This window comes from Syngnathus leptorhynchus, chromosome 14 (assembly GCF_054491065.1).
Source record: "Syngnathus leptorhynchus isolate UIUO chromosome 14, UIUO_Slep, whole genome shotgun sequence".
In the NCBI taxonomy this organism is placed as follows: Eukaryota; Metazoa; Chordata; class Actinopteri; order Syngnathiformes; family Syngnathidae; genus Syngnathus; species Syngnathus leptorhynchus.
In genome coordinates, this window is record NC_141208.1 from 10,618,614 (window position 1) to 10,640,778 (window position 22,165).

Sequence of the window (22,165 nt, forward strand, 5' to 3'; positions counted from 1 at the left end):
CAGTATCTTGAGGGTGAAACTGTGTGTTTCAAAAAGGGAACAGAAATACAACTCAATTTATTTAGTTGTTGTGGGGAAATTCTCTATATGTTATGGGACGTTAAATACGTCCATAAACGTATTTGGAAAAACAATGGGAGGATTTTGCCTTTCTGCGCCACCACGATGTATATAAATCAGGTCAAATAGAATATGGATGCTAAAGCTTTACTTTTCCCACTAAGAGTTTTGGTGAAACAATAAATTGTGGCGATTAGGGATGGACGAGTATCGATACCAAGTATCAGCATTGATACCAGCATTATTTCGTGCTATCGGTATGCATGACTCTGCCCTCTTTTGGCCATTTTACGATTTAATGCAATTTTAAGGAAAATTACCTTTTATAGGTCTATCAAAATCACCTGTCACTGTTTTTGGCAGACATTTTATGGATCTAAAGTACCAGTGGGATTGGTATCTGTGACTACTCACAAATTGAGAACATGTGCTGGTATCGGTCTGAAAAAAAGTGTTATCGAACACCCTGATAGGTGATGGCAAAAAGATACCGAGAGAATGTAACAAAAGTGTTCACAACAAAGATGAACTAATAATTTACTATTATTTCCAGTCTGCCAAACGCTACTCCCCATCAAACATGTGTGTACGTGTGGATGTATGTGTGTGTGTGTGTGTGTGTGTGTGTGTGTGTGTGTGTGTGTGTGTGTGTGTGTATGTGTACGTGTGTGTGTGTGTGTGTGTGTGTGTGTGTGTATGTGTACTTGTATGAGTGTGTGTGTGTGTGTGTGTGCGTGTGTGTGTGTGTGTGTGTGAGAGAGTGAGAGTGAGAGTGAGTGAGTGAGTGAGTGAGTGAGTGAGTGAGTGAGTGAGTGAGTGAGTGAGTGAGTGAGTGAGTGAGTGAGTGAGTGAGTGAGTGAGTGAGTGAGAGTGTGCCTGGGATTTTTTTCCCCACACGATCTTTCTACAAAACATTTTACTAGGTCACCGGAACAGAGGGTGATTATGTCCCAAACATTATTCTTAAAGTGACACGATAGACACAATTCATGAAGATTTTACTATCCATAGATGACTGGATAGATACTTTATTGATCCCAGGGGTAAATTCTGTTTCCAGCATTATTCATAACCCAGAGTGGATATATGAAAGAGAGGTTAAAAGACACAAGTCAACAAAGCATCAAACAACAGGCTGTAACAAAGGACACAAATGTAACCCCACTCCTGCTGGGTGAGAGGCCTGGACCTGAGGTCTGCCCTCCCCCTCGAACACCCAGAAGGACATAAAGAGACAAAAAAAAAAAACCCTTCCTTGTCTACACATCTGACTTAGTCAGCAACCCAAAGACCATATTAAATATATCTATACTTCCTCTTGTTCCTCCTAAAATATATTTTCACAGCTGCACCTAAACTCAACTATTCTGTGGATTCTGGCTTGCCCTGTATTATTTTGGTTCAAGTTTTGAGGTGAAACAGTCTTTTGCCAGTTTTGACCCATTTGAATGAATTCATTGCTTCCAATTCCAGAATGAAGTATCTGTAGAGTATATGCCAGACTGGTAGCCAGTCAATCAGAAAAAAGTTCAATTAAGTCAGCAATTTTAAGGCTTTGGGACATATCCTTGGCCAACATTTAGAAACAAGACTTTTTATTCATGGTATTGTACTTAGACAGGATTCCCATACATAAGAATTAGCTTTTTCGAGGTAATGTGTCACAATATGTTTTTTCCCCCTATTTTTGTGGCGTGAGTTCAAACAAGCTAATAACCCACCATGCACGTGGAACATTTTATTGAAAAGATTTTTGACTTGACTTCCACTTTAAATTTACAGATTACGGATTGCACTTGTGAATATATACATTACATATTGCATTCTGTCTTTCCAGCATGAAGCCAGAAGGGTCTCGTATTAGGTATAAGGTCTCTTTCTCTCTCCCCCCCCCCACTAGCCGCAGTGTAACCAGATATAAGCACGGGGCAGCAAACTGAAGGACACACGGCTAACAGAACCCCAGCTACTAAGCAGCGACAAGGGGAAACCTCGTGGTGTCAAAAAGTACCACTGAAGATTTGATCTGTTTTAAAGACAAGGTAGGACTTTTACGAATGAGTATATCAAGCAGAAATTGTTGTGCTGTAAGCAACGATGAGTCCAAGTGAGGGGTATTCGGTGTTTCTTTATTTTGTATTGCACTGGATGCGTGTTTGTATTTTTTAACATGTCAACATATTTCAATTACATCGCAGTAATGTCTTGTTTCTTCGATCAGCTATCCATGAGCGCACCTCTGTCGAAAGCGCTCCTTGTTTGGCAAATGAAAGCGTTGCAAATTTTAAAGATTGAAGAACGCTTCAACTTTGTTATAGAAACTTGAACAATATCAGTATCCACGCATTGCGTTGCCAAAGCAACAACAGTGCATTTTGGAGTAGCCCGGTTGTCATGTCCCCAATGAAATACAGGAGCTAACGTGCGTGTCCGTTAGCTACCCCTGTGCGGCATTCCAGCTCCGGGGTAACTGTGTCACTAGACATTACAAATCTCGTGGATGTCTCCTGACCTTGCTGTTAGATAAGATATTACTCCTTGCACACTTGTATCTACAGGTCACAAGCAAGAAGGTAAAGCAGGTGTTTCTTTTCTCAACTTGGCCATGTGAAGGAGGAGGTGGGGGTGGGGGCTGTATCTGAGGTCATGTTGTTTGGACAAGCAGCAGGTGAACTTGACACGTTTGTTATGGAAACATAAACTAGTAACAAGACTTAGTTACATTAAGAGCAGGCCAAAATACAGCTCACAAATACAGTAGAATTAGCAATTCTTTGTATTGACCCAACTGTGCTCCTTCCTCCAAGGTCACCGGTGTCTATCTGACACCCTTAAAGGGGCCCTTGAGGTCACCACCCAAGTCTTCTGTCCACTAAATTGGACTTCCCAAAGAATGGGATTTTCTTGTCTCGCTGTCCTACAGTGTGTTTTTTTTTGTTTTTTTTAACTTTCTCATGCTTTGCCCCAATGTGACTCTCACATGATTCAGCACTGCACAATAACTGGTGCTCCCCAAAATCCACTCCCACTTTTTCTCCCCTTCTCTAATCTTTGTCACTCCCACACTACTTTTTTCTAAAAGTTTATTTCAAATCACATTTCACAATTGACCCTGTTCACTTTTTAACCAGTCAAAATGAATAAAATGACCCTTAAGTTGTGTTACCAAGAAAATTAGACTTGACCATGAAAACAGAATGAACTTCTTCTAGTCTGATGAACCAACAAGCACCAAGGGCGTGACGCTCCATAGCTTACTATCTCTGAATGACACACGTGAGTTGAAAATTCACTAAACATAGATACAGAGCATGCCTCACTCCTCACTCCACTGTCACCTTATGGCTAGCTGGTCATTGCAAAAGATGATACTTAAGCACAGTATTGAAAGTAGTTTCTGAACATGAATTAAATTTCTGTCTGTTTATAAAGTTGATTGGCAACGGCAGGAGGCCTGTCAACTGAAAGTGAAAGAACAGCTAATCTGATTAAAGTATTAGCTTGGTTAAAGCACAGTATGTTTGGCACGTAAGATTAAAGACATTTCTCTACCCAACTAACTGACCAACTAGTTTGATAGAAGGTCTTTTTTCTTCCATGGCACCTTTTAAAGCATCTCACTGTGTACACCAACCATTGCTCTGGATAGGAAAGTGGAGTATTTGTTGAGTTGCCTGTGGCCTATTTGATGCCTTACAAAGAGACTACGGTGGCTATGTAATGATCTAAATTTAAATTTAGTACTGTAGGTAAATTTTTTTTGTGTAGCTTTGACTTGGTGTTATATTAGTGTTGGAGTTGGCAAGACAGTTCTTTGGTCCAGTAAATGAGGTCAGACTTGGCAGTTTCCACGGTCATTCGTGACCCCCGTGGCATTTGCCCACATAAGCTCTCCTCACGCAATGTCCAGCTTCCAGCAGAGCTCATAAATTGGCCCGTAAAAGTCATCATGTCTGTCTGCCATTTTAGTTGTGGAGCATACACACACCTCTTTAGGCCACATTGAATTCACAAACGACCTGTTTGAAGTGCTTTGTTTAGATCAAAGTTCATGTCCTACGATTATTACATACAATGATGATTGAGATATGTTGGGAAAAACCTTCCACTTTGGTCGATAAGTCCAAGGCTGCTGGCTAGTTTTTTTCGTCAAGGTCAGACCAGGGTGTTCATTGAAATGTCTATGCTGCTCGCTAAGTCAAGATCAAAGTTTAGTGGTTAGTTAACCACTGACTTTGGGGTAAGCAAATAGGTGAGAAACAAGCACATTTTTATTGAGGAACTGTTTGGAAATGCTTTGAAACAGTTAGGGAGCTAAACAATAATCTATTCACATGGCTGGGCTCGACACCAACCTTGCTAATCGTTTTATTTTCTAAGCAATCCTTTAACACCATTACTGGTTTTATTGTGGTTGGTTTCTATTTCCTTATTTTGTTTCAATGTTGTACAGGACTCGCAGCTGGTGTTGACAAACTTTCCGTGAACTTTGTTGTGAATCCAATATGGCCTTGAGGCCCGACTGTTTGGAACAAGCGGCACTAAATAAGATATTAGCTTCTCCCACTAGCCTCTTGCTAGCCAGCCACTGACTGATTAGCTGCCATATACGTACTTGCCACTTGTAATAAAAAGGTGACATGTTTTGCATGTATAGTGTTTGAAATTTATTTACCCTCCAATCATGATTTTCAATCTAAATTTGAGACTGGTTAATGTTAAAGATCGAGCTGTTTGCAATACAGTCCATCAGCAATGCAATGTTTATTACCAGCATTACAATTTGTTTTTAAAGAATTGTGAACATATAACATTTACTTTTATGACAAGCATATTTTTCAAATGACTTTGAATATTTTTGTACAGTTCACATAGAGATTTTGCAGCTGGGGACAGTGTATTTAATAGCTTGCTTGCGTGGTTTTTAGGTCTAAATTCCTCATTGCTTTCACATGACTTACCCCAAGAGAAGCACTTGACCTTAGTTAGGATCTACTCCTCTCAGGTATCACTTGCATGCTCTTGTTTTATTTGGCTTTTGAATTGGGAAATAAGTATAAATATACAGAAGAGTTGCATTTCAAGTCTCACAGTTTTGTTAAATTTGAGCCTTTCTTTGTGTCGCTTCAAGTGAGCGGGAGGCCAGTTATTGTATCATTCTGGCATTGGGTTCCCATGGAGCCTGTGGAGAATGAACAATGTTCTAAACCAGTTTTGTGTGCTGAAACGACTGGGTCTTTCGCATAAACTGCAGAGAAAACTGATTTATTTGTTTGGGGAGGTGAGATGCAAGTGGGATATTATAATTTTTTTTTTTAAGTATTTACCGTATTTCCCGGACCAAAAGGCGCACCGGATTATAAGGCGCACCTTCAATGAACAGCCCATTTTAAAACTTTGTCCATATATAAGGCGCACCGGATTATAAGGCGCACAAAATGGAAGCTATACTGCAACAAACTGCGGTTGACTAGGGTTGCGATATGCATCCACTAGCCAATAACCAATGGGCCCTCTGTAAACAATCGCGTTTCTCAAACTATCCTATAAAATGATCAAAACTGACTAAATTTCGATCTAACACCTTGGTACTGCTTACCTATGTTTCCCTTCCATATCGATCCGTAAATTTACTCGAAACATTAACAGAGCAGCCGATTTTGACATGAAATAGCCTCGTTCGTATAGCAGCTATCACTCTAGCATTAGCCACCCCCAAACTCCCATGAGCCTCAGCTCACAGACTCCCATGAGCCTCAGCAAAACAGAGCAGCCTATTTTGACATAAAACAGCTATTCAGTGACGCCCCCTGACCACGGTTGCCGTAATGCTGGTAAGCGATGCGACCTTGTAATTTACTAGTTGTATTAAAACGAACTGAAAATTTTGGCAGAGCACTGTGTACAACCAGTATGGACCAATAAATTCATAAATTGATCCATATATAAGGCGCACCACACCATAAGGCACACTGTCGGCTTTTGAGAAAATTTTAGGTTTTTAGGTGCGCCTTATAGTCCGGAAAATACGGTACATATTTACTTATGCTTATATGAACTTTGGTATTATTTTTGGTATAATACAACAATAACTAGGGCGGCTAGGTGGCGCACTGGGTAGCACGTCCGTCTCACAGTTAGGAGGGCGCGGGTTGGATTCCACCTCCGGCCCTCCCTGTGTGGAGTTTGCATGTTCTCCCCGTGTCCGCGTGGGTTTTCTTTGGGCTCTCCGGTTTCCTCCCACACCCTAAAAACATGCTTGGTATGCTGATTGAAGACTCTCAATTGTCCCTAAGTATGAGTGCGAGTGCGGATGGTTGTTCGTTTCTGTGTGCCCTGCGATTGGCTGGCAACCAGTTCAGGGTGTCCCCGCCTACTGCCCGATGACGGCTGGGATAGACTCCAGCACGCCCGTGACCCTCGTGGGGACAAAGTGGTTCGGAAAATGGATGGTTGGACAACAATAACTAACATTTTTCGTATGTTATTTTTTTGGGGTGTCTTAGCCAAGCTTACAGTGGGACATTAAATGTTTGTTTTCCTTTTTTTTTTTAGAGTTCCATCAAGCAACAATGGACCAGGCAAGGTCAACAATAACTAAAATTGTAAGTGTTTTTACATTCATTGTTACAGGTTTGTCTTGTTTACTGTTTACTGTACAGTATACTGTTTATCTGGTGTTTTGATCCATGACAAACTAAAATATCCCTCAAATGTGCTATTTAAAGCAAAAGACATGCACCGGTCACTTCAGACAAATACTGTATTCAGTTGAATGGGTGGGGGTTGGGGGGTCTTAACATCTATTTTTGAGTATGTTCTGTCTAAATTACGTTCTTTTTCTACTGTAGTTTAATGGAGAACCACATTCGTATACACGTTTCAACCTGACCCAGAACATGGAAGGTGACAATAGTCACGTGGAGTTGAAGCTTTCATCTGACATGGATGAAGAAGTCGTTGAAAACGGCATGGGGGCCCACCTCAATCATAACTCCAATCACAAGTCCTACATGACTTCAAAATTTGGACGCGCACCTAAAAACCTTTGCTTCATGCTAGCAACCATCCTGCTCATCTTTATCATCGGTAAGCCGCAATTTGTGACTTGATTTGTGACTTGGAAAATTGAATTCCAATGGAATTGGGATGTTGTGTAAAACATGAATGAAAAACTGAATATATTTATTTGCAAATCCTGAGATTAACTACTGCCTACTTTCAGGGTACTTGATTGGCTACATGGTCCATCGCAAAAAAGATTTGCCCGTCAGCTGCGAAGCCCGTGTGGAACTGTCTGAAGTGCCTGTCGTGCACGAGATGGGGGCCGCTCCCATCATGGCCTGGAGTGATGTCAAGAATGCATTTGCCCAGAAATTGAGTACATCCAACTTCCAGGTTGCCTTCAGGTGAATTTCAACCACATGAGACCGTTTCTATCATCAGAAAATTCCATATCAGAAATACACACAAATTCTTCTTTTTCCTAGTGAGGTGTCAAGTGACAACCATCGGGCTGGTTCCTCAGGTGATGAAGCTTTGGCTGACAAGGTTATCAAGAAGTTTCAAGAGTACGGCATGAAAACCTGGACCGACGAGCACTTTATTAAAGTTCAGGATCGCTCACGTTTTGACTCCAACAAAGTTATTTTCAAGAATGGCAAAGAAGAACGCCCTGAAGGTTTTCTGTCCTATAGTGCTAATGGAACTGTAAAGGTAACTACTCAGGATTTTTTTTTTAATCGTTTTTAATTGAAAGATAATGTCTGTAATTCAAAGCAACAATTGGACATGATTGTTGGAGAATTTTCTCTTTTTTTTTTTGTCTCACCCAGGGAACTGTCCTGTACGCCTACTATGGACAGGAAAGTGACTTTAGATTGCTTCGAGACACAAAACTCAACATGAGCGGCAGAGTTATGTTGGTCCGAGCTGGGAAGATCAGCTTTGCGGAAAAGGTGGGTTGGTCCCCTCTCCCAAAACTAAATTGTGTTTTATAATTGCCAATTAATTTGTTGTGTTTCCAGGTAGCCAATGCTGCCAAGATGAAGGCCTCTGCTGTACTGATCTATCGAGACCCTTCTGATTATCCTTCTGAAGCCACCACTCAGCTTTTTGGACATGTGAGATTTTCTTTGGACAGTTGAGATTATTATGTGCCTGTTTGTGCAATGCACTGCTGATCTGTCTCACCTTCTTCTCTAAGGTCCATTTGGGTTCAGGTGATCCCTATACCCCCGGCTTCCCTTCGTTTAACCACACCCAGTTTCCACCTGCTGCGTCGTCAGGTCTGCCAAGTATCTTGGCTCAAACCATCACAGCACATACAGCCAGCAGCATTCTTGAGTAAGGCTTAAAAAAACTTTATGCAACTTTTTGGAAAACAGTTAAATATTAGTAAAGTTACTACGCTTGGGTAATGATTACTGTCTGATAATCCAAACCTTTTCCTGTACAGAAAAATTGAAATGTAACAGCCACTTTTAAATTCTTTAACTTGAATTTATAAACGCTGAAACTAATCTGTCAAGCAATTGTATGTATTGTGTTTTAAATGTATTGTGTTCAAATCTATTTCATTTTCTCTCACAGACAGTTAGAGGGTCAGAATGGACCAGAGGAGTGGGGCGTTTCCCACAAACTTGGAGGCGAGAGCGATGTCATTACTGTGGAGGTGAACAACGTTCTTACTGAGAAAAAGATCAACAATGTCTTTGGTGTCATCGAAGGCTTTGTGGATGCAGGTGCTTATGACATTTTTCTTCACCAAGCGAGATACCTAATATAACTAATATGTTCCTATTGAATATCATAAATGACTTGCCCATGTTTTGATTATAGATCGCTATGTGGTTATCGGTGCCCAGAGGGACGCTTGGGGTCCAGGTTTTGCCGCATCAACGGTTGGCACTGGTGTTCTATTGGAAATGGCTCGTTCAATCTCAAAAATGCTAAAGAAGGGTAAGATTTTTGTGACTTTCACTGCTTATTGTTAGTAGTCTACTAGAGCCGAACCTTTTTTTTATGCTTTAAATAGATGGCTTCAAGCCAAGGAGGAGCATAGTGTTTGCTAGTTGGAGTGCTGGAGAATATGGAAGCGTTGGCGCCACCGAGTGGCTGGAAGTGAGAATTACACGCAAAATTTTGGTTGGGAATGATACTGGGTGATCTTCAATACCGTAATGTGTTTCTTGTTTGCAGGGCTATCTTTCTTCTCTTAGTACAAAAGCCTTCTCTTACATCAACCTTGATGGTATTGTAGCCGGTATGTACCGTTGTTTTTTTATTTTTTTATTTATCATTTCAAACCTAAAGACTATTTACTGCTTGTGCAGATTTGTACATTTTTCTGGATTATTAAATAAATAAACCCCTTTCCAGGCCGCAGTGGTTTTAAAGTATCAGCAAGTCCAATGATGCACAGCTTGATTGAACGCACGGTCAAAGAGGTAAATTTTTCATCACAGTATTTTTTGGGGGAGTTCCCAACATGAGATTAGAATTGTGCATTTTTTTTCCCCCCTCCTCAGGTGAGCTTCCAGAACAAGGCTGTGTCCCTCTTTTCTCAATTTGGAAACGGCAACTGGGAATCTAATATGTATGTTTACTGTTATGTACGCACAACTGTGTGCTACTTTAACAGTGTATAAACTCGCCGTCTTGATCTCCACATTTAGAAATCTTCATGTCGATTTAGGTTGGAACCTCTGAAGCTGGATGACGCTGCTTATCCTTTCATCGCCTTTACCGGCATTCCATCCCTGTCGTTTCGATTCACTTCTGGCAATTTAGTAAGTCAGTTCCTGGTGCAATATCTCAAGTCTAAAGTATTCTTGTGCAAATCTGTGTCCTTTGAGTGGCTGAATTTCGGTCGGGCTGCTCCTTCTCTAGGATTATCCGTATTTTGGCACATTGATGGATACCCAGGAGAGGTTGATCGCTGTCACGGCCAACCAGCATCTGCAGCTGGCTGAAGCAGCTACCAAGTTTGCTGGTCACATAGTGCTGAGGTTGGTCCACGACCACCTGCTGCAGATGGATCTGTTAAAGTATGACAAGATTATTCGTACTCATGTGGCTCAGATTAACAGGAAAGTCAACACCGTACGAAGGGTAGGTGTCTTTTTCTTAATAAACTCCTAACAGTCGTAAAAAAAAAAAAAACAAGCACTCAGAGGAAAAAGAAAAAAAGGAAAAATGTAGGCAAAACAGACCAAAAATATTCTCGTTTATTCATCTCATGTGTCCAGACGCAGCCAAATCTGGTCCCCACATCAGTGCAGTGGTTGATGTCGGCCTCTGGCTCTTACAGTCGAGCCTCTCGTAACCTCATGAAAGACATCCAAAACAGTGACTTGAGTAACATTGAGATGTGCCGCATCTACAATGACCGCATCATGTCGGTAAGTGAATGCACAAAGAAGACAAATGGTCACATTGACAAAGGTTGCTCATGCTTCATTCCGTCGCTATCCACAGGTGGAGAGGAACTTCCTGTCAGCGTATGTTTCGGCTAAAGAAAATCCTTTCCGTCACATCCTGCTCGGCTCTGGTCCACACACACTCAAAGGGCTGTCCAACCATCTCGACACCCTCAGAACAGAAGCGGATGTCGACCAGTTCCGCAACCAGTTTGCTTTGGCCACCTGGACAATTCAGGGTTGTGCCACTGCATTAACAGGGGACATGTGGTCACTTAATAATGAAATCTAAATTGTTTTCACCCTGTGGTATTCCCTTAATAACATTATCAATAATAATAATGAAAATCATAATAATAATCTATACCAGGTAGAGCTGCCTCATCTCTCTGAGGCTTTATTTTAAAAATCACACACTTCACATCAACACAATACATTTTCGCAGCAATTTTCTTTGAAACGTTCGTCCATTTAAAGAACATTTCAAATATGTGGCGTTCAATCGATCACATTTGATTGCTGCTTGGTGCTATTATCAGAAAGCTCAAAAATCCAGTATAAGTGCACAACACCTGTAGCTAGACTCAAATATGGAGACTAGAGATCAATAGCATAGTGTTGTGCATTTGTTTTAACGCGTATCACGCCATCGTTCAAATCGATCAGTAACTATTTTTACTGTGAAGAAACATTCTTTCACAATTGCATGCGGCAATTACCAGGTGGCACTGAAACAGAAATATCTTATTCAATCATCAGTGACAGGGTTCACAATGAATAGATATTTTTAATTGCCTTTAATCAAAAATGTATAATTATCGGGAGCAGTGTCTTTCATAATTATGACAGTTATACTGTCGAAATGACAAAAGCAGCATCTGCTAAATGAAGTGTACACACATCAACAGCCAGCACTGAGTCATACGCAAGAGTTCGTCTTTGGTGCCGGATTGAAGCTGCTCATCAAAATTCGAGCTCACGCGTGCGTATCTCATCCTGGCGGCCATTATCGGAAGCAGCGTCTTCCATAATGTGGAAATGAAAAAGGTAGTTTTTGCCTACCAATGTGTGTCTGTATCGGAGGCAGTGCCCTCCATATTTCACTGTAGGAGTGGATGTTTGTGTTATCGGGGGCAGTGTTTCCCATAATCTTTGTATATATGAAATCAATGACATCAGCTCAATTCATTATCTTGCTCAACTTATGATCTTCTCTATGTACTTTCCAGTGTGCCTGCCAATGTGTTTCTGCTCACAGTTTGTCGTTGTTTTGTATTAAGGTGAGTGATCTGCATGGCTAAATTTCACTCTGGGTTTCTTTTTGGCGGGATTTTTTCTCTCATTTCAAATCAAACAGTGATAGTATGTTGATTTCTCATTGATATGTGTATGTATAAGTGATGTGATTCCCTCGTTGAGAAAGACAAATGCTACAGATCTGTTTGCTGTAGTTCCACAGATGTTTGTCTTCCTTTGGAGTGGGTCACTTGTGCCTTTTGTTTCATGAATGCATCTTAGCTTCGGTTTTCCAAGGCTCTAGAACAGGGGTGTCAAACTCATTTTTTTCGCGGGCTGTATTGTAGTCATAGCTTCTTTTGGAGGGCCATTATGACTGTCGACCCAAATAAATGTATGAGCACCTCACATTATATACAGTAAAAGCCACAAAACCAAGTGACAACTCGTTTTTAAATCAGATGAGAAAAAACTAGTCAAATATAAAAAAAAATAAAAAAAAGATATTACAAGTGAAGACAATTTGCAATTCTAGTAATGACACAAATTTGATGCACAATTTGTCTTTGCGGGCCATATAAAATGATGTGGTGGGCCGTATCTGGCCCCCGGGCCTTGAGTTTGACACCTGTGCTGTAGAATCTTCATTTTAATGACTGTCTTTGACCTCCATTCAAAGACCTGTTCTGCTCAAATTGAAGTTATTGATGCAAAACGTCATCACATTTTTACAGTTGGTAATGCTGTTAGTAGTCTCAAAAGAGAAAAACTGAAATGATAATGATTTATGCACACAAAATGCAATTAAAGCAAAATTTACATTATTTTAGCTCACTAATCATAAGTTGACCGATAGCTAATGCGCCAATTAAACTGATAAAGTGATCATTTGTAAAACAAAAGAATGAGTTTTAAAAATACATTTGCCATATGTATGCAGTTTGCGTCTCATTTTCCATTTCTGTTCCGCAATAAATAAATAAAAACTTACAAATGTTCCCATTTGAACTTGGAATATGATTGAATCTAATTATGTGGCTAAATGTATGAATCTCAAACATGTTCTCCATTTTATCCATGAAATAACTTTTTATTTGGAGGCCTCATCATTTGTATTTAGTGCAAGCTGAGATGTCAACAATTGATATTACTTTTTGTAGTTGCAAGGTAGTGAAAGAAATTTCGTATTTCGCCAGATGATGGAGACAAAGTTAACGATATTGTTTCTGGAAAATTATTGACGCGCCACCTCGCAAGGATAATCGGCATTGAAAATGGATGGGAAAAATGTAGTGAAATCGATAAGTGAACTGGAGCCGGCCGGCCGGTCCTCCATGTTTTTGAACGTGGAAGGAAAGAAAGCCCAGTTTTAGCATTATTATCACTATTCACAGATATAGCAAAAGAAATATAAAAACTAGGCTTATTTTAGATTCTTGGACAGCCACTCATTTTTGTTGACAAATTCAGTCCAACTCCACTTTCACAACACGCACGTTTCTCATTAAATAAAAGCATAAGAATGAATGCAAATTAAATATCAAAGGTTGAGGTACGATCACTAAATGAACTGCATTCAGTACGACCCGAAAGGGAAACTGGCATGTTCCTTTAAGAGTAGGACCAAAACGTCAATACAGATCAGAAGTAAGGTACACAGATACTTGACATCTCACTTGGTCCTGGTTACAAACAACGCTAAAATAATATAAGATAAAACAACAACAATGTAGGTCTGATTTGCATTTGCTATGAAATATTGACATGATGCGTACGTTGAAAATGTTGAAATGTCATATTGGGCACTGAATTCAGGTTCATACATTTCCGACGGCGTGATATCTTATCGTTTAAGGACGATCTTTGAACGGTACAAAGACTCCACAGAAGAGACGTTCGCGGCTGCAACGCTGTCTTTTTGAAACACTCTCATTACGGACAGCAGAACAATTCTACATATTGAGCAGCGAATATATTCGAGCATTGTCTGACCGCTGAAAGCGTTCCGATGCGTCAGTCGTCGTCAGTTTGTATGCAGCAGGCGTACTGGGCTGTCAGGCACACCGGAACAGGGTCTGACAAGTGACACGAGCCGACATTGACAGGTACGTACACGCGTCCAAATAATCAACTGAAATTAAGCGTGTTTACAAAATTGGCAATTGATCGGTTCTGCAACGCGTTGCAGCTTCACTTTGTAAGAACCCCACCTAAAGTTTAGGGGACTTCAAGCCGCAAATCGCCAACGGGTGAGTGAGCGGTGCTGTCAGTATACTGTGTTGTGAAATACATCGACGAGAGCACTTTGGTACACTTTGGAAATCTGTCACATTTGTATATTGTAGTAACTTTTAAAATGAGTTTTCAGAAAGCAATTAGGAGTTGCAAGAGCGGGATCAACCGGAGCAAATCTACTTTGGGTGATGTGCATGCTGAAACAAATGACTCTTATTCAGGCGAGGTGCACGCATGTATGTTTTAACACGTAAACTAGAGATGCAACAAATAATACTAACTGACGGATTGATGTTTAACAATGAATTCGTTGTTGAAACACTTTTCATTAGAATTTCACCAATTTCATAGAAAGACAAAACAATCTCATGTTATAGACCAAACCAGTAACTGAGTCATAATTAATTTGCTTTTTGACACTGCTAATTTGAGTGTTGTTTTTAATTAATGGTGTAAAAATTAAAACGTGTATTTAAATATGATTAACAATCAATAAAATAATAGCTAGATTAATGTAATATTCAAATACTCCGTTGCAAAGTTAATGCAACTTCTTGAGTTTCAGAAATCCCACTAAAAAAATCAGCGTTCCAAGTAAAAAAACTCCAAGTAGGCTTTGTGACAAGAGGGATCTTGAACAATTAAGCAAGGATCTCGTCTGGTGTTCAAATATGGTATATATTTATTATATCATGTTGCTCTTATTATGTCTGAAAATACAAAAATAAACAGTTTCATTCTGTTACACCACTTTCTACCTAGAAAGAGGACATGCAGTTTGGCCTTTGGGATATTTTCTTGTTCCTGCTTGTTGTAACTAAATCCATTAACTATGACTTCCTGATGTGACCTTATCAAATACAATGCCTGAGGGCAATAGAACAAAGCTCTCTACTTCCTTCCTCCCTCCCTCACCTCAGCTCAGCCTTGCTATTGTAAATCACACACATAATTTTCACGTCTTCAAGCTTACAACAAAGTTGACGTAATTCCCTCGTTATCAAAGTAATAACGATGCTTTTATCATTGTTTCCTTGCATTCTATAATCCATTTGCACGTAATAGTCATTTTTATTGGTATGGTTAAACTGTAAAATCCAATTGCCTCACTGTCTCCTGACAGGGCAAATTCCAGTTTATTCTCATATCTTTATATGTTGCTATATCCGTTTGATAAACCCCAATGTTGTGGAATAGATTTTTTTGCTCAGTTTTGAGGTAATCGTAGCAAAATGGTGCAAAACTATTTTGCAGTCTCCACCATTCCAATTTTTGTCATTTATAGGACATTCCCTTAGTTACTGAAATGAGACAGCCAAGAATGGCCATCATGGGACATAAAGGTAGTTAAACACAATCACTGGCACCAAGTCAGTCATTTTTCTCAATTTCCTCACTGAGGCTTGATTTAATTAGAGATGGACAGCGTCAGCATTCATTTGCTTGTCATGGGATGGCTTCAGTAAATTCACCTGTGCCTTGTTTCAAATTCTGAAGCGTATGAAGACGTCTTGTCGCTGGTTGAGAGCCATCGTCATACAATCCAAAATACACTATTTTTGTTATATTAAAAAAAATATATATATGTGTGTATATATATATATATATATATATATATATATATATATATATATATATATATATATATATAAACCAGCTACTAGGCGACACTCTGATCAAGAGGTCCTTTCCACAAGTCCAGCAGACACAGACAGCACTTAATGTTGATTCCAAAATGTCTACTCACAAACACAGGAGACTAGCTTATTTTTTAAATAATAATTATTAATTTTTAATAATAATTTTAAAATAATTATATAATATAATAATATTTTTTTAAATATATATATATATATATATATATATATATATATATATATATATATTTTAAGAAACATTTTCAATAGTTCATATGAGCCAAGTGTTAGGAAACACTAATCTGCTTATCATCCTGTCTCTTATCAGCAACCATCTACTAAATAACCATCAGTCACAAAAGTCCCGGTTTGTAATTTGATGTTACGTAAGTCAAACAATTTTATTAGCAAAAATTCAACAGCAGCAACCTACAGTCTATTTTCACAGACTTTTCCGATTGGAAAGGATAAAATATTGTTTCATATTTTGTTCCTACTGTATTTTTCGGACCAAAGGTCGCTCCGGAATATAGGTCGCATTAGCCATAAAATGCACAATAACGTAAAAAAAAACATATATACAAGTCGCTCTGGAGTATAGGTCGCATTTTGGGGAAATGTATTCGACAATATCCAACACCAAGAACAGACATGAACGAGCAACAAGTGGCTAAACGATAGGTATGCTAACGTGACATAAACACAAACGAAGAGCTGAGAACGGGCCTGACGTAACATTCAGTTATTCTAATAACTATTACATAAATAACACGTTTATAAAACCATCTGTGTCACTCCAATTCATTAAATGCATCGATCATCCTTTATGTAAACAATGCCGCATATGCGCCGCGCTGCTGACGTCTGACTCTTAAGTTACATTTCATATAACATTATCAAACCATCTGTGTCACTCCAAATCATTAAATTCATCGATCAAATTCCTCGTCCTTTGTCAACAACGCTGCGCGTGCGCCCTGACGTCAGCCTCGTCGTTATTCCACAGATCTAGTATATAACTATATTGTGGCGTTAACAAAGTCCAAGCAAAGACGTGGGTTTGGTAAACGGCTCTTTATTTAACAAAACAAGAGTTCAACAAGGCAACAACTACTGAACTATAACAATAAAAACATATACAAGTTGCTACACGAAATAAAATATATCAAATAACCATAACATAAATAGTTCACCGCCACGTGGTGTGGACTTCCATCCCCAGAGGTGGCATTTCCAGCCACGGAGGTGGAAGAAAACTCCATAGAATAGGACCGGGCGTGCGTAAAAGCCATGTCCGAGCCCCATCCACCGTCCCCGGACAGCCACCCGGCCGAGCGCCGGCCCCCGACTTCCATCCACGAAGGTGAAAGAGAGCTCCGTAGAGTAGGACCGGGCGTGCGTAAAAGCCATGTCCGAGCCCCATCCACCGTCCCGAGACAGCCACCCGGCCGAGCGGCGGCCCCCGACTTCCATCCACGGAGGTGAAAGAGAGCTCCGTCGAGTAGGACCGGGCGTGCGTAAAAGCCATAATAGTTTTTCAAACCTTCTGTGTCACTCCAAATCATTAAGTCCTTCAAACTCTTCGTCCTCCGTGTCACTTAGAAACAAAGCCGCAAATGATGCCAGTAGTACATGGGGCCCTTCGTCATCTTCGTCATCCCGTGATCGAATCTTTGTCCTTTATGTAAACAACCGCCGCGCCGCTGACGTCACTTGAAATTCAAATTACAGCAATCCCTTGCTACATTGCGGTTTGTTTATCGCGGCTTCCCTGTTTTTTTTTTATTCTATTTTATTTTTTTTTATTTTGAGAATTTGTGAAAAAATTCACATACAAGTCGCTCCTCAGTATAAGCCCCCCCCCAAACTAAGAAAAAACCTGCGACTTATAGTCCGAAAATTACGGTAATCAGCTGTGTAGTCGGTTCAATTCATGCAACTTCTTAATTGAGGTAAAAAAAAAAAAGTTTAAGACCGCAGAGTTGAACTTCCTTCCTCCATGAAGCAAACATTTTATTGTATTTCAAACTGACTTGAAAACATTCCTGTGGTGAAACTTAATAACAATAAAACATGCCTGACATACCACCGACGTGACTCGGAAATGCTAAGATGAAAATGCTATATTCGGTCAAAAAGAATGCGACAATGAACATTAATTCCAAAAATGCTCTGCCGTATTACTTTTCATAGTCATTTTTATGGCATTCTGAAAAAGATGATCATGAGGATATTAAATTGTCATCCGTTATAGTGCTTCTGCTATATGATAACAGGCTTGCCTCGGCGGTGTAAATAACAGTAATAGAGACGACAGGACTCCCTGCAGTCAAGACTTTCAGAAAGCGGATAATGTTCACGTCTCCCACAGTGTATCATCCTTTTTTTTTTTATCCCCACTTTTTTATATGAACTGAGCTATCAATGCCAGCATTTCTTTGCTCTTGAGAATAAACAGTTTGTAGTAGGCTGAGCTGTCAATCAGTTTTTTTTTTTTTTCTTATAAGAGCCTTTGTGCTGAGAGGCGTTGTGGTTATTTTGAAAAATTGGAGCAGTGACTGCAATGAAAGAATAAAAGAGAACATGAGAGGTAGGCACATTATTCTTGAGCTCATTTAAATCCACTTTCAAAGGCAAATTGTTTGCCTGTATCACATTTTCCTATTGTTGGTGTTGCGTGTTGTACGGGATGTCCGTTGTTGAGCCAGGAAAGCAAGGATGTGGCCTATGGAGTTGGTTCTTTATTGGCAAGATCTTGGGTTGTTTAATGGCGGCCAATACACAAGACACGGCAGCAGGTGAAACAACTTCTGTCTCCTGGTCAGCTTGTTTTATACTGTCCAGAAAGGCGCGAACTTGTCACATGACCATTTCGTACCTGAGGCGGGAACTTGTCACATGACCATTTCGTGCCTGAGTGTGGGGGGAGGCACCCCCCAGTGTGTGCGCTTGTGTGTTTGCCTATGTGTGTGTGTTCATACAGTTATGTGTGTTGTATTTGTGTTCTGATTGAGCAGTTATGTTTGCATAAAATAATAAAATAATAAAATAATTGTACATATGAGCATCATATTGTACAGAGATTGTCCACCCTAATAGAACATGTCCACATTGCTGTTGCTCCCTCTTCATTGGCAAGTGAGTTGTTTTAATTTTTAAGGTTTGGATTGCAAACCTTATACAGTGTTATTTTTGGTGTAAAATGTCTTAACTGGTATATACCGTAATTTTCGGACTATAAGTCATGGTTTTTGTCATAGTTTGGGTGGGGGGGCGACTTATACTCAGGAGCGACTTATCAATCAATCAAGTCAAGTTTATATAGCCCTAAATCACAAGCAGTCTCAAAGGGCTCTGTCCTCTGCATTTAACCCATCCCCATGTGATTTTGATCCATCCCCTGGGGGAGAGGGGAGCAGTGAGCAGCAGCGGCGCCGCGCTCGGGAATCATTTTTGGTGATCTAACCCCCCAATTCCAACCCTTAATGCTGAGTGCCAAGCAGGGAGGCAATGGGTTCCATTTTTATAGTCTTTGGTATGACCCGGCCGGGGGACTTATGTGATTTTTTTCACAAATTTTCAAAATTAAAAAATCTGCGATGTAGCGAAACTGTGATAAACGAACCGCGATGTAGCAAGGGATTACTGTCATTTGAACTGCAAGTGACGTCATCCGTGCCGCGCGGGGGTTGTTTACATAAGAGACAAAGGATTCGATCACGGGATGACGAAGATGACGAAGGGCCCCACGTACTACTGGCATCATTAGCGGCTTTGTTTGTAAGTGACACGGAGGACGAAGAGGATTTAATGATTTGGAGTGACACAGAAGGTTTGAAAAACTATTATGGCTTTTACGCACGCCCGGTCCTTCTCGACGGGAGCTCTCTTTCACCTCCGTGGATGGAAGTCGGGGGCCGGCGCTCGGCCGGGTGGCTGTCCGGGGACGGTGGATGAGGCTCGGACATGGCTTTTACGCACGCCCGCTCCTATTCTATGGAGCGCTCTCCCACCTCCGTGGCTGGAAGTTTAGTAGTTGTTGGCTCGTTGAACTCTTGTTTTGTTAAATAAAGAGCCGTTTACCAAACCCACGTCTTTCCTGGTACTTTAACGCTACGATATAGTTATATACTAGATCTCTGCAGCGCACGCGTGGCGTTGACATAAAGAACGAGGAATTTGATCGATGGATTTAATGATTTGGAGTGACACAGATGGTTTGATAATATTGTTTTAATATGATAGTTATTTGAAATATACTTTATACATCGTTATATGGGTTTGTGGAATAATTAGAAAATTCAACTTACAACGGGTCCAACGTGAGCATATGCGGCGCATACGCGGCATTGTTTACATAAAGCACGATCGATGGATTTAATGAATTGGAGTGACACAGATGGTTTGATAAACGTGTTATTTATGTAATACTTACTTGAATAACTCTGAATGCTCCTCGTTTGTGTATATGTCACGTTAGCATACCGTATCGTTTAGCCTGATGTTGCTGGTTCATGTCTGTTTTTGGTGTTGGATTTTGACAAATAAATTTGCCCCAAAAGTGCGACTTATACTCCGGTGCGACTTATGTTTTTTTTTTTTTTTCACTTTGTGCATTTTATGCCTGGTGCGACTTATACTGCGGAGCGACTTATAGTCAGAAAATTATGGTAATGTTATACAGCAGGATTTGTCGTGTTCTAACGTCACTGGTGACACCAGTGTGATTTTTTTTCCACTATGAATTTTGACATTTAAAGTGTTTTACTTTTGTAACTCAAATCAGCACTCAAATCAGCACAAATCAGCCACTCTGTTACATTTGTGTTTTGTGTGCTTGTTTTGGTTTGTTTGTTGACTTAATTTTTGGTCTTTTGGTTTTAGAACTATTTGTATATATATTGTATTATAAACTACCTTCTTTCTGTTCAGCCCACTGACGTGGTTGCATAAAAGAGCTCTATTATGTGACATTATTGCAGCTGACTGCTTTTGACTCACTCGTATGAGTAAAGGTCCATTTGGACATTTTCATTTCATGAATGCGAGATGAATTCTTTGTATTTATTCATGAAATACGGAGTGTGTAGAATTTGCGTACACAATTCCGTGTGCGTTTTCCCTCACACAAAGGCTTCATTTGTGGAGCAAACAATGAAGACGTAAACTTGGTGTTTCAACAGCTCGTGGAATTTTTGACTCATCTACTTTATGTGGTATTGGTCCTGGATTGTTTGTGTGAATCGGATGGATTCATTCATTCACAATCACTCTGGCATTTCTTCCCACAGACTTTGATTTGATTGCAACGATGTCAACACAATTCATATCCAGCACTGGACATTGTTATTGGCTATGAGGTAGTCATGCAGAGCAAATAACTGCTCTTGTCAACACTCTGATGTCACCATGTGCTTAGAGTATTTAAGTGCGCGTGCGTGCGTGTGAGTGTGTGTGTGTGCACGTGTGCGCGCGTGCGTGTTGGGGCGACGCTTTGCTTTCTGTATGCACACACTCACTAGGAAATTTTCAAAAATGTCCAACAAAAACATATGACTCAATGTACAGACTGGACATTATGGAATACAGTGGAAAAGAGGTAAAAGTTTTACTTTGGCACCATCTTGTGGAATTTATTTGGTATTGTCGGCCGCTTTTGAAATGTTCGGATTTGTTGTCTGTTCTTGAATGAACCTCATTTGCCTTACGTTTGTTAGTGCGAGTAAATGTCAAAAGGTCAATTTATCGATTTATAGAATTTAGTTTTATTTATTTAATCTAGTGCACATTTGCTTAGCCGAGTATGATGTCAGTTTGTGCTTGCTTGTTACAAAGTCTAGTATACGCTCTAATGTAGCAATGGTTAAATAGTTAGGTTAAATGCAATTTACAGTTTTTTTTCTATATTAGTAAGATGTTCTACTCTTGTAAAAATCTGTCAAAAAATGAGTGATATAATTTTGTTTGTATTAGAATTATTAGTTATTTTTATTTTCAGGAAATGCACACCTGGATTCCTTTTAACCAATGAATGAAGATGAAATCACCATGCGGCCTTGTAGCTGGGCAAAGGGATTGGGGGCCTTGTCTACGTTTGTTTGACCTTTTTTCATCAACCTGACATCAGCATCTGTGGCGGACAACTGCATTTTTTGGGCCTTAATATTACAGGTAAGAATCTTTTCTTTAACACAATCTTTGTGGGTCATGCTCACACAATATTTGTGTCTACAAGACCTTAGTTCAAAGAAGGTTAAGTGGGCCTATCTAGGGCAAGAAAACGCTTTGCACTGTATTGTACATTATTTGTGTCACCATGTCAGAATGCCTTCTTTTAAATGAGTGAATTGGCTCACTTTTCACAAAGTCACAATTAAACACATGCTAATGGGGAAAAGATGAATATGGACAGATGTGGACATCGAGTGGACTGAAAGCTCCTAAAATAGCAGTACCATTGAGTGTCTCTGAATACTTGGAGGGCCTTGGGGGCTCAGACTGACAGAGTAGACAGAGGAGGAAAGGGAGCCTCCCTGAGTCCGTGTGTGTGTGTGTGTGTGTGTGTGTGTGTGTGTG

At 40.0% G+C, this 22,165-nt stretch overlaps 2 protein-coding genes across 12 annotated transcripts in view; both read left to right on the plus strand.

Annotated features, from left to right (window-relative positions):
* Positions 1-1,941: 1,941 nt before the first annotated feature.
* On the plus strand, positions 1,942-12,725 carry tfr1a (transferrin receptor 1a). Its single transcript, XM_085929248.1, has 18 exons — positions 1,942-2,102; positions 6,616-6,665; positions 6,912-7,149; positions 7,286-7,469; positions 7,551-7,776; positions 7,896-8,018; positions 8,088-8,183; positions 8,267-8,406; positions 8,653-8,804; positions 8,902-9,021; positions 9,098-9,183; positions 9,262-9,325; positions 9,442-9,509; positions 9,591-9,658; positions 9,758-9,851; positions 9,952-10,173; positions 10,311-10,463; positions 10,540-12,725. The coding sequence occupies exons 2-18, from the start codon at positions 6,633-6,635 to the stop codon at positions 10,771-10,773; spliced, it is 2,301 nt and encodes a 766-aa protein (XP_085785374.1). The 5' UTR covers positions 1,942-2,102; positions 6,616-6,632; the 3' UTR covers positions 10,774-12,725.
* A 163-nt stretch (positions 12,726-12,888) lies between these two features.
* tnk2b (tyrosine kinase, non-receptor, 2b) overlaps positions 12,889-22,165 on the plus strand; it is a 48,489-nt gene continuing 39,212 nt past the window's right edge. For 9 of the 11 annotated variants that reach the window (XM_085929235.1, XM_085929239.1, XM_085929240.1 and 6 more), the window contains exons 1-2: positions 12,889-13,822; positions 21,588-21,760. The gene's annotated coding sequence lies outside the window, so the exon portion shown is untranslated. Of the gene's footprint in view, positions 13,823-13,905; positions 13,967-21,587; positions 21,761-22,165 lie in introns of those variants that run through there. The other 2 variants (XM_085929236.1, XM_085929237.1) reach the window with 2 other exon arrangements.